Source organism: Humulus lupulus, chromosome 8 (assembly GCF_963169125.1).
Source record: "Humulus lupulus chromosome 8, drHumLupu1.1, whole genome shotgun sequence".
Classification (NCBI taxonomy): Eukaryota; Viridiplantae; Streptophyta; class Magnoliopsida; order Rosales; family Cannabaceae; genus Humulus; species Humulus lupulus.
Genome location: NC_084800.1, coordinates 108,966,224 through 108,978,508, shown reverse-complemented (window position 1 = coordinate 108,978,508; position 12,285 = coordinate 108,966,224). Strand labels below are relative to the sequence as shown.

The 12,285-nt window shown below is 32.7% G+C and overlaps 1 protein-coding gene across 1 annotated transcript; it reads left to right on the top strand.

The window, feature by feature from the left end:
* Window positions 1-6,370: 6,370 nt before the first annotated feature.
* Window positions 6,371-9,051, top strand: LOC133798297 (syntaxin-31). Its single transcript, XM_062236538.1, has 6 exons — window positions 6,371-6,666; window positions 7,226-7,476; window positions 7,586-7,731; window positions 7,872-7,910; window positions 8,232-8,429; window positions 8,586-9,051. Exons 1-6 carry the CDS (start codon window positions 6,441-6,443, stop codon window positions 8,743-8,745), a joined length of 1,020 nt encoding a protein of 339 aa, XP_062092522.1. The 5' UTR covers window positions 6,371-6,440; the 3' UTR covers window positions 8,746-9,051.
* Window positions 9,052-12,285: the final 3,234 nt, after the last annotated feature.

Sequence of the window (12,285 nt, the reverse complement as noted above, 5' to 3'; positions counted from 1 at the left end):
AGAGGGTGCATACTTATATGATTATACCCAAAATATGCATCCATGAATGAGAGTATTTCATGTCCTACAGTTGCTTCGACCAGTTGGTCTATTCTGGGTAGTGGGAAGCAGTCTTTGGGGCAGGCCTTGTTTAGATCTGTGAAGTCCATGCATGTCCTCCACTTCCCGTTTGGTTTTGGGACCAGCACGGGGTTTGATACCCAGTCTGGGTTGTAGGCCTCCCTTATAAAATTGTTTTCCTTGAGCCGCTCGACCTCCTCCTTTAGGGCTTGAGATCGGTCTTTGTCAAGCAGTCTCCTCTTTTGTTGCACCAGTGGGTAGTTTTTGTCCACATTGAGGACATGGCTTATCAAAGACGGAGAAATTCCAAACATGTCCTTATGTGACTAGGCAAAGACATCATGGTTCTTCTTCAAAAATTCTACCAACCGCGCCTTAATTTCAACCTTTAGTTCCTTCCCGACTTTGATTACTCTAGTCGGGTCCTCTTCATCTAGTAGGACTTCATCAAGATTTTCGACTGGTCCTACCCCCATGCCGTCATCCCCAAAGCGAGGATCGATGTCATTTCTGTAGCGTCCCAAATTTGCTAATAAGGCTTAGGGCCTTGATCAGCATGCCTGGAGGGAAATAATTGATTTATTGTATTAATATGTTAATTTGATGAGTATGTGATTAGAAATGCATGTTTAGGTGAATTAAATATGCATGTGGCCCCCATGTGGTTGTTAGGGGCATGTTTGTAATTTTAGCCCGATGTGGGCCATAAATGCAATATTTGTGTAGATTGTGGTTGACAGCACGTGAGAGTGGTGATATATTTGGGATGCACGATCCGAGACAGTCCTAGGGAGCGGTTTAGCTAGAAAGTCTCAACGGGGTCAAATGCCCGGCTCGAGAGGAGCCTGTAATTTATCGAGTAACGGGTAGTGATTTGGTAGTTATTTGGACATGTCAGGATTAAATGGGGATTTATAGGAATGCTCGAGGACTTAGCGGGATTTGGCAAATGACTGAAATGCCATTGGTGACGCGACAATTTCCCCCTAGCTTTGACTCACCCCCGAGTCGGGTATTGGGTTCCGTTGTGACTTTCCCGCTAACTTGCTCCCTAGGATCGTCTCATCCAGAATAACCCATATAAACCCACATAATAATGTGGTCTCTTACATATATCACATATATACAATTATGCCCATAACGGGCCAAATTACGAAAAATTTCCCTTCTAATAAGAAACATGCCCATATGCATATTTAATACTCCTAAACATGCATAACTAGTTATATTATCATATAACTCACATAATCACATAATCATACACAAATATATCATAAAGGCATATAATTCCATATATTGTCATCTGACCCCCTAATCAAGACCCTAAGCCCTATTAGGTAATTTGTGACGTTACAACTAGTATTACACAAGGTGGTGTAAAACACTTGACGATTTTCACTTAGGTTGAAGGGAAAATGTGAATTTTTGTTGTAGGCATTTATAATTGACATTTTGGGGTCTAAAGTGATATAATGAGGTATCTAAGCTTACCATAAGAGTTTGGAATCGTTTGGAGGTAATTAAGGGTGATTTTGGGCACCCTAGCTAGTAGGGAGGCGATATGTCGCAACCCAGGTGGCGATATGTAGCCACAAAGCTTAAAACCAAATCCAAGATAGGGACCTGCGACGTGTCACTTGTCTCAGGCTTAATGTTATGTTTTTTAGCTCCAAAATGATGTGTTTAAAAGCTCTAACCCTATTGGTTAGACTTAATGATGGTACCTACACTATAAAATGATTCTTTTAGAGTTGAGAAGCCTTGATCACACTTTTCAACTCTCTCTCTCTAGCTCTCAAAGATCATAAGTTTTCTCCAAAAAATTAATAAAAAAAAGTGATTGTCTTGAGAATTTCAAAGGCTTGTTCAATCCCAACTCCATTTCATCTTAGAAAAAGCCTCAAGCATCAATGGTGGGCTAGGAAGTAGAGAATTTGGACAATGATATTTCTCGTGTATGAGCCTTATGGTGTTTCTCCCCCAACATTGAATTGACAAGTGGTGTTCTTCTTCTTGTCATATATTGGATTTCGATTAATGATTTGCATTTGTTTTATTTATAATTTTTTTTTGGATATCTATATATTGTAAGTTTCATCCTAAATCTATCTAGTTAGGTGATGTAAGTTCATTCTCCCCCAACAACTAACATAAAAAGGGAAAATTCTCTTCTTGAAGTCCTAAATTTATAATTTTTTACTTATTTGAAGGACCCCAATTAAAAGCCTCTATTTTCATGATATGAACTAATTATATTTTCAAAAATCTTGTCCATTTTGGACTCTTGTTTATGTCTCCTTAGTATAGTCGATTAATCTTTACATTATCATATTCTCTATTTCAAGAACTATCATATCATCCATAATACCATCAAAACTCAATTCACAACTCATAACCTCGATGCTTAATGAAAATATTATTGCATTCACATAACCCTTGTCTTTCTCAATTTTCACCACTTTCTTGTCATTGTCAAAAGTTTCAACTTTTGCTTCCATCTCACTAAAATTCTTCTCATACCATATACAAGACTCCAACAATATTAGGTCACCCACCATTTCACCTTTTCTTGAATTCATATTCCCATTCAACAATATGTTTGTCTTAATAAGGTCATTAATAAACTTGTATACATTGCCTAAATCATCTTGTTTTGCCTTACTCCTATGCCTAATACGAATATCATACACCCTCAAACTCATGCTCTCAAATTCCACAGCTAGTTGTAACTTTACCTCTTCTTTAAAATTTCACCAATTCATTTTCTTTATCTACCATTTTCTTATCAAATAATGCAACCATACAACACAAAGAGAAGATCATACCAATCAACTTAAACTCATCTACGCCTTCATGCAAATCTAACATTGTAATATGAAAAAAAAAAAAACTTATTAGCAAGTTCCAAACAAATTCTTAATATTTAAAAAAAAATCAACAATAAATAATTTGTGTTAAATTTACTATAGTTGACTAAAATCCACCATGATCATCCACCCATTTAAGTACCCCTTTGAAATCCTATTCACACCAAGAATTTAAAGGGAATAAGCTTCTATCAACATAGTCTTCCTTCCAGACAATGTGATGATACGAAAATTCTTACAACATCACCAAAATAAAATTGCTATCCATCATTCACAATAAAAAAACATCAACTAATCCTTTATAATGACATACTTGTAAAAAATAAATGCAACTTCCTACGAACATGTTTGGTTTTGCATGATATTGTCTTATACTCTTCCATAAATACTTATAAATAATAGACACCCAATTAACACGACACATACTTTCAATGTCAATTATGGACAATATAGGTATCTCAAAATTATGGGCAGTGTAAAGAGATGTCTTAGGCATAAAAAAATACGCTCACAATAAATAATAAAAATTCTTGAATGGAAGACATGTTTGCCTTTTGACCATGTATAAGTTTTTGCTTAAACATCTGTACTGCAGTCGTTTCACCCTTTTGATTCAAATTATCTTCACTGAAAACGTTGTTGTCGACCTTCCATAGATCCATCAAGTATCTTTCATCTCGACATCTTCTCTCCAAGTACTCGCCTTGTCACTGGCACCACTTGACCTCGCCTTGTCATTGACGCCTCATCCCCAAAAAATTTCAGAACCTCTCCTTTCTTCTTTGTCTTGATCTTTCTCTATTTCTCAATCTCCCCCCAAGTGCGAACCTAGAAATTTTGTTCACTAAGGGCGAAAGTTAAAAAATATATGTAAAGTGATGTAATGTAAAAATTTACATAAAAGAATGCTAAATTGCAAAAAGAATATTAAATTTAAAAAGAAAATTCAGATGGGGTAGTTGCCCCTTGCCTAAGTGGATTTTCCACTGCTCTCCGCCCTCCGTTTCTCAATTTGTCCATCTCTCTCTATTTTCTTTCTTAATCTGTCAGGTTTTGTTTAAATGTTATAAATATTTTGTTAGTTTTTTTGTTATTTTAGATTTGTTTTAAAAAATATTTTAATTTTTTAATTAAGAATATAATTTTTAAATTATGTAAAACACATTTTTTTTCAAAATTGAAACTAATTTACATTATTTTATTTTAAATTACACACATGTTACTAATATAATAAAGACATAATAAAGACACATCAATAGTGTTTGACTATGTATGCACCACATCAACATATTTGAGTCTTATTGGATAAATAGTGGTAGACATATTATTTTTATAACTTTGAGTATTTTTTTTAAAGTATTAAAATACTAAATTTATAAAATATGAGTATTTATGCCCCAATTATCAAAATAATTTTTTTTTCCTAATCTACTAATTTTGGTTAAGGGTGAGTACGGTGTTGGTAAGTAGTTAAAAGTTTTAAAAATTCACCAACTCACAAAGTGCGATTATTTAAAAATCTTAACCACGTGATTAATTTTATTTGTATTAACCACAAATCACATCGTCCGATGCGAAATGGTGCGGTTAACTACAGTTAAATTATTAATTTATATATAAGAAAATATTAAATTTGTAATATAACAAAGTCCAAATCAAATCATGTTAACTTACAAACATCACAATAACAAATAGCCAACTCAACTAATAAACAAATACAACACCCAATCCAATATAAAGAATAAAATACATGAGTGAAATATAGAAAAATGAGTGAGATTTGATTTAGGTTTACTACATTTTACTGTGTATTTTGTATAAAATTAGTTTATTATCATCAATAGTATAAAGTTATAAATAAATTTTTTAATATGTGTAATATAAAAAAAATATATTAAATATACATGCAGTGCACTGCAGATATTGCGGATATTATAATTTTTGAACTCATTCCACTTAACTGGACCGCACCGTACATAACAGTATAAGAAATTGGGCTTCCAACCCACAATGCTAAGAAAATTATCCAAACTACACGGTGTGAGTTGGGCACCCCTAATTTTTGGTATAAATGGTTAGAAATATATATATATATATATTTATATATATGAGAATTTTTTTGGTTGGGACTTCACTTTAAGCCCTATCGGTAGGACTCTCAGTATTTACAACTCGTGAATAGTTTTTGGCGCAATTTTTTTTATGACCGTGTATATTGTAGCTATTTAAAGCATCTGCAAATTTTCAAAAAATTCTGAATAGTTTACATTACCGAAAACTAGGTTCAAACATGTTATTGCACGCGCGCGTGGAAAACAACATGTTTGAACCTAGTTTTCGGTACTGTAAGCTATTCGAAATTTTCTGAAAATTTGCAGGATGCTCTAAATAGCTACAATATACACGCTAAAAAAAAAGTCGCGCCAAAAACTGTTCACAGGTCGAGAAATACTGAGAGCCCTACCGGTAAGGCTTAAAGTGAAGCCCTTATAGAAGAATTGTCATATATATATATATATATGAGAATTCTCCTATAGGGGCTTCACTTTAAGTCCTATTCGTAGGGCTCTCAGTGTTTACAAACCGTGAACAGTTTTCAGTGCGATTTTTTTTTATGACCGTGTATATTGTAGCTATTTAGAGCATCTTGCAAATTTTCAGAAAATTCCGAATAGTTTACCGTACCGAAAACTAGGTTCAAACATGTTGTTGCATGCGTGACTAATTTTTTTTATGCGCGTGGAAAACAACATGTTTGAACCTAGTTTTCGGTACTGTAAACTATTCAGAATTTTCTGAAAATTTGCAGGATGCTCTAAATAATTACAATATACACGGTCATAAAAAAAAGTCGTGTCGAAAACTATTCACGAGTTGAGAAATACTGAAAGCACTACCGGTAGGGCTGAACATAAAATCTGAAAAACCGAAAAAACCGTATACACCGACCTTCCGAACACCGAAAAAACTGAAACCTAACAGACACCGAAAAAACCGCCAACGCGCAAACCGCCACTGTTCGGTCGGTTTGAAAATTTTGTCCGGACCGACTGGCGGAACCGAAACCGACCAAACAATATAATATATAATAATATAATATTATATAATTATTACTTATTAAAATTATTAAATAAAGATAAATAAAAAAAATGAAATTATGTTTTAAAAATGCATAAAAATTGATTCCAACAATCCAAAAATTTTAGTTTTTTAACTAAAATTTAAAAAAAAAAAATTTAAAAATTAAAAAAAAGAAGAAATTCGGTTTGGTCAGTTTAACCGACCAAACTGCGGTCCAAAACAGTCAATTTTTTTTTTTAACTGGTTTGATCGGTCGGATTTTAAATTGCACCAATCTGGAACGAAAATTAAATTCTGAATTTTATGCTATGGAAAAACCGCCCGACCGATGGAAATGACTTAATAAGCCAAGCCAGGTGCAATCAACCTTTTCGGTTCACAGGAGCCACCAAACTGTTAAGTGTGTCCGACGGTTCCCTTTCCAAATCTAAGATGGCCTCATCTCCCTACCGAGATCGAACGTTCGAGTTCCGATCACTTACCGAAACTCTGAAAAAGATCGGAGGAATCTCAGCCATTAATCATGCAGAAAATTGTCCGCATCCACCTGAAGCTTCCGTACATGCATCGTCTTCTAGATCCGAATTCAATAAGAAGGCATCGCTGATCGGGTTGGGGATCCATGAAGCCTCACAGAAAATCGCCAAGCTTGCTCAGTGTATGCCCTCGTTGCCCTTATATTGTTTCTTTGTGCTTATTTTCTATAACTATGTAAGGTAGCTGGGAAAATATACCAAAAAAGATTAAATATTGGTTATTGAATCTTCATTTCAATTGTACGTGTTGATTTCTGTGAAAATAATGATTGCAAATTAAGCTGTTGAGAGTCAGTTTTGGGCTTTATTTGCTTCTGACTGTATATTAATTAGTGATTGAAGACAAGGGTAGACTTGAATATGAGTGAGAACTTAATTAAGAAGATTTTATCATTCGGTGTTGAAGATCCAAATTCATTTTTTATGGTTTTCTACTTTGTAACCATTTGGGTGGTTTTACACTTTCATGCCTCAAATCATAAATTATTTACTGCTCGCCTTAATAATTGATCATTAATGGGTTATTTGGAAACTATTTTGTGGCCCTTTAGAAGAATAGGATTTCATTTTTTATTTTAATTATTAACTTGGTATTCTTATCTAGAATTATTGCATCTTGGTCTGGATGGAGTTCAGATTTTGAGTGCCTGAATACTTTTTTTTTATTGTGTTGATATGCAGTGGCGAAAAGATCATCAATGTTTGATGACCCGCTTGTAGAAATACAGGAGCTAACTGTATTGATAAAGAACGACATTACAACGCTCAATGTAGCTCTCACAGATTTGCAAACTATTCAAAACATGGAGATAGCTGATGGCAATTACTCTCAGGACAAAGTTGTTCACTCCACAGCTGTTTGTGATGACTTAAAGAGTAAACTTATGGGGGCTACGAAAAAGCTTCAAGATGTGTTGACTGCTAGAACAGAAGTCAGTTCTAACACTTTTTTTTTATATGTCAGTTCTATCTTGATTTTAAGCCTTAATGCATAAATTTTGACCCCTAAATCTTGTATTCTGTATCTATTGTCTTCCACAGAATATAAAGGCTCACGAGAATAGAAGGCAGATATTTTCCACTAATGCATCTAGAGAAAATCCTTTCAAAAATCAAGCAAAAAATTTGAATGAACCACTCCCTTGGTCAAGTTCCTCCAATGCACGTGGCAGTTCCCAACCATCACTGTGAGTATCTTTGTACGTGATAGTTTGTCTTTATTGGTCATAACTTAGTACATGCTCCATAGTTTGTTTTTGAAATCTGGGGACTTGCGCGCTGTTTTATTCCTTGTAAATGATTCATTTAGTTTTCTCTTTCTTAACAGTCTACCATCTAATGGAGCTCAAGCTAGCAACCAACTAAGGTACATTAATGGTCTTAAATATTGTATGCCCCCCCCTCGTTGGTGTTTTTCTCTGCAAGTTCTGCGTCACTTATATCTACATTGCATACTCGTATTTGTATGTCTCATACTGAAGCTTAACAAACAGATATATCATTTAACTTCTGTACATTTCCAGGGCAATAGTACTTGAGATGCTGTGGTAGAATTTCTGACATTTAGAAATTTGAGGTTGCTATCATAGTGTGTTGTTGAAAAACAGTACCATGCACTTGGTACTGCATTTAATCAGAAATATGTTTTTGATGGTACATAGCTGCTTTTGAAATCTTTTTATGTCAGACGAAGATTAGCTGTGGACAACCCTCCATCCCAGCAAATGGAAATGTCCATGTTACAGCAGGTAGTTCCACGGCAAGAGAATCATGTGCAAAGCAGGGCGGTTGCTCTTCACAATGTGGAATCTACAATTACAGAACTTAGTGGGATCTTTACACATTTGGCTACTATGGTTGCTCAGCAAGGGGAACTAGCTATCAGGTTTGCTATTTTTGGCTGATTATATATGGTGATAAAATTTTGGCTAATGTTCTTAGATTTGGAAAGCTCCTATGTACATTCATTCTAAAGAAACTTTGCACTGCTCTATCTGGTATCAGTTGTGTTGTACTAAATCTGATTGATTGATGTGAGCAGGATTGATGATAACATGGACGAATCATTGACCAATGTCGAAGGTGCTCGAAGTGCTCTTTTGAGGCATCTCAACCAAATATCATCAAATAGGTGGCTTCTAATCAAAATATTTGCAGTACTAATCTTTTTCTTGATTGTATTCATTATCTTCGTGGCTTAAACTTCAATAGTGGAACCGAGCAATAGAAGTTCTTGCTCCGTATCATTTTCACTTGTTATTGTTTGTTAGGTATAGGAATAGGATACCCCGTTATAAGGAGTGATTTGGGCTCCCTTGTTCTGTAGATTCAATGGCCATTCTTGTTGTCTTTTTTTTTTTTTAACCACAACTTGTAGAAGCTACAGCAAAGTAAGAGAATAAATCTTAAATGTTATACATATATGGATATAGATTATTGCTTGTATCGCATATACACAAAACAATATACTGTTGTTGGATTGTCTCTATGCAATTTGAAATTCTTTAGTTGAAATTATTTATTCATAGTTGATTCATTGATGTGAAGTATTGCTGCTTCTTTTTTCCCTAAAGCATTTGATATAAAATATTGGGAAATTTTATTGTGCCAGATTTGCCACTATGGGGCATCTCTGATTCCATCATATAGAGAAATTATAACCTAAATTTTATTATATGGTGTATATTGTAGTTATAGTAGGCATCTCACTAGTTTTAAAAAAATTATTAATTCTTTATAATGTCGAAAATAAGATCGAAAATAAGAGTTCAAAATGGTTAGTTATTGGAATTTTTTAAAATATGATGGATGTCTGCTTATATAATTTTTTTTATTATAATTTATCTACATGTCAGAAACAGAAATACCTTTTTCGGATAGGTACTAAACTGACATTCCTACTATAGAATTTCTCATAAAATATTAACCTTCCCTACTTTAGTAGGGAAGTTTGTCCAAGTCCTGAGGCTGAAGAAGTTATGAAATTTCTAAGTCACAATTTTCATTGAATAAGTGGAGGAAGACTTTCATCTTCTAATCCTTAGAGTTGTATTTTCAAGGAGCATTGTTATCCAATGCATTCATATTTTTCATGAGGAATTTACATGAATGGGAAAATTTTATAATTATAGCATTTTTTTGTTGCATTTTATATGGTATTTTATGTTTTCTTACTTTTTTATGAGATTTGCTTTCTCATATTTGTGTAATAATTTATTAGTTTTATCATATTTAATTACATAAGATTATTTTGGCTATTTTGAATTTTTGTGAGGGAATTTCAATAATTGTAGGTATTATTTTTTATTTATTTTTTTATTCAGACATTGAAAAACGTTTTGTTTTGTTTTATTTTATTTATTTCGTATCTTCTTCAATCAACATTTTCTATCACTATCATAACAATTTTGATTTTTTTTTTGGTAATGATCATTTGCCACTCTCAATTTTTATTTAGTGATGTGTGGTAACTGGTCATAACCATAAAAATAAGTTTTATTTTTTAAGTAGTGTAGTAGTAACTGGTTACAACTATAAAAATAATTTTGTTTTTTTTAGTAATGTACTATTATCAAAATACCAGCTGAATTGTAACTAGTTACTTAGTGAGATTTGGAGAAAAAAAACTGATATAAAACAAATAAACAAAATATATCGTGAAGGTAATGAGTTGCAATTAAGTTTGAAAAAAATATATATGAAAAGAAAACTAATTTTTATGGTAACCGGTTACTTAGCTAGACCTGAAAACAAATAGGATCTAAACAAAAAATCTAAATGATCATAATCGTAATTGGTTACAGCTAGATTTGAAGAAAAAAAATCAGATCTGAAAAAAAAAAATTTACGATGGTAACTGGTCACTTATCTAGACTTGGAAAGAAAATCATATCTATATAAAAACAAAATTTAAATTGATCGTTATTGTAACTAGTTACAGCTAACTCTGAAAAAAAAAATCAAATACGAAAAAAAAAGAATCAGTTGTCACAGTACATGGTTACTTAAATAGGTCTGAAAAAAAAAATCAGATTTGAACAAAAAAACCTAAACAAATCGTGATGGTAACCGGTTACAGTTAAGGCTGAAAGAAAAAAATCATATCTAAAGTGCAAAATCAGATTTAAAATGCAAAATTAAATGTGAAAAAGAAGAAGAGCAACAAGAACTAGGGTTGGGCATAAAATCTGAAAAACCAAAACCAATTAAACCGAACACCGAAAAAACCGTTAACGGCGTAAACCGCTACTGTTGGTCGATTTGAAAAATCCATGTGGACTGACCAGTTTGAATTGAACCGACCAAAATTATAAATATATGTAGGTTATGTTATGCAGGTTATGTTATGCTTATAGACTTTTAATTATGTTTTCAAATTTTCAAATTTGTGAGTGTGACTATGTTCTATGTATTTATGTTTAAAAAAACACAAAAATGGATCTTAACAATCCAAATTTTTTAGTTTTTTTTTTTAACTAAAACTTTATGGAAAAAAATTAAAAAAAAAAAGAACTTCGGTTTGGTAGATTGTAGTCCAAAACAGTCAGTTTTTTTTTAATTGGTTTGGTCGGTCGGTTTTTGGATCGCACCAATTCAGACTGAAAACCGAATTCTTGATTTAATAATATGAAAAAATTGCCCAAATCGACTGGTGCTCAGCCCTAACAAGAACAACCAAAATAATAACATTAAAACCACCACCAGCAGAAGAAGAAGAAGAAGAACCCAAGGGTGGTGGAATTGCATCATCATCGGAGGTGGGTGCTACGTAGCCGGTGGAGGGTGGAGGGTAGAAGTGGTGTCTACAGTGGAGTGCTGAGAAGAAAGAGCCAAGTGAGGAATGAGAGATGGAGAAAAGAGAAAATTAAGAGAGATAAACTTGAGAAGAGAAAGGAGAGGGTAAGAAAGTGTGATAGAGTTTTGTGTAAAAATATGATAATTTAACTTTTATATTTTAAGGGATTCCTATGTTTTAAAAAAAAATTTCCTAAAAAATTCACCATATTTTGTAGTATTTCTTTTTTGTCCATTAAACATAAAATCTCATCTTTTTTCCCACATTTATGTAAATTTCTCTAATCATAATGCTTCGCTCACCAACCGTGCTCCACAACTCTCATATGGGCCCGATCATGAGATTTTGAGGCCAAATATAAGATATGATATTTTTCTAGTTATTATATATGAAATAGTAATTTTCTAAATTGGAGGATTTTTTTATAGGAAAATGACATTTTTCTAAAATTTGGGATGATTCTCTTTTAGGGAAATTTCACACATATATATATACATATGATGTAATTTAATACTAAAAAAAATTTGATTACACAAATACTGTGCCAAATCAACATGGTTCCCAAATTTTGAAATTTTTTTTTGGAGATTCTTGCTTCCCAAATTTTTTTGTTTCTCTAGGTTGTTTATTTTTTGGTTGCTAAGACAACGACGGTTACTTTTTTTATTAAAAAAAAACTTACATTTGGATCATAATATTTAAAATACCTTTTAGTTACTTCCAAAACTTATTTGTAGATACTTTAATATACCAATTAATTAGTTTTATGTTATATTATGGTATTTTATTATTGGAGACACATTTTGGTAACATTTAAGCTTATTTTGAAAGCTAATGAGTTGTCATATAATAAATTAAGTTACCATATATAGCAAATTGTTCTATTTAGTATACTACATAGTAATTTAAAAAAATATATATAATGCACATTTTAGTGACCATGTAT

Bases quoted from the DNA above. Each gene is read 5' to 3' on its own strand.
- LOC133798297 (XM_062236538.1), top strand. From the start codon at position 6,441: ATGGCCTCATCTCCCTACCGAGATCGAACGTTCGAGTTCCGATCACTT. The intron at 7,732-7,871 runs GTGAGTATCTTT...CTTTCTTAACAG, and splicing joins GGCAGTTCCCAACCATCACT to TCTACCATCTAATGGAGCTC. The intron at 7,911-8,231 runs GTACATTAATGG...TTTTTATGTCAG, and splicing joins CAAGCTAGCAACCAACTAAG to ACGAAGATTAGCTGTGGACA.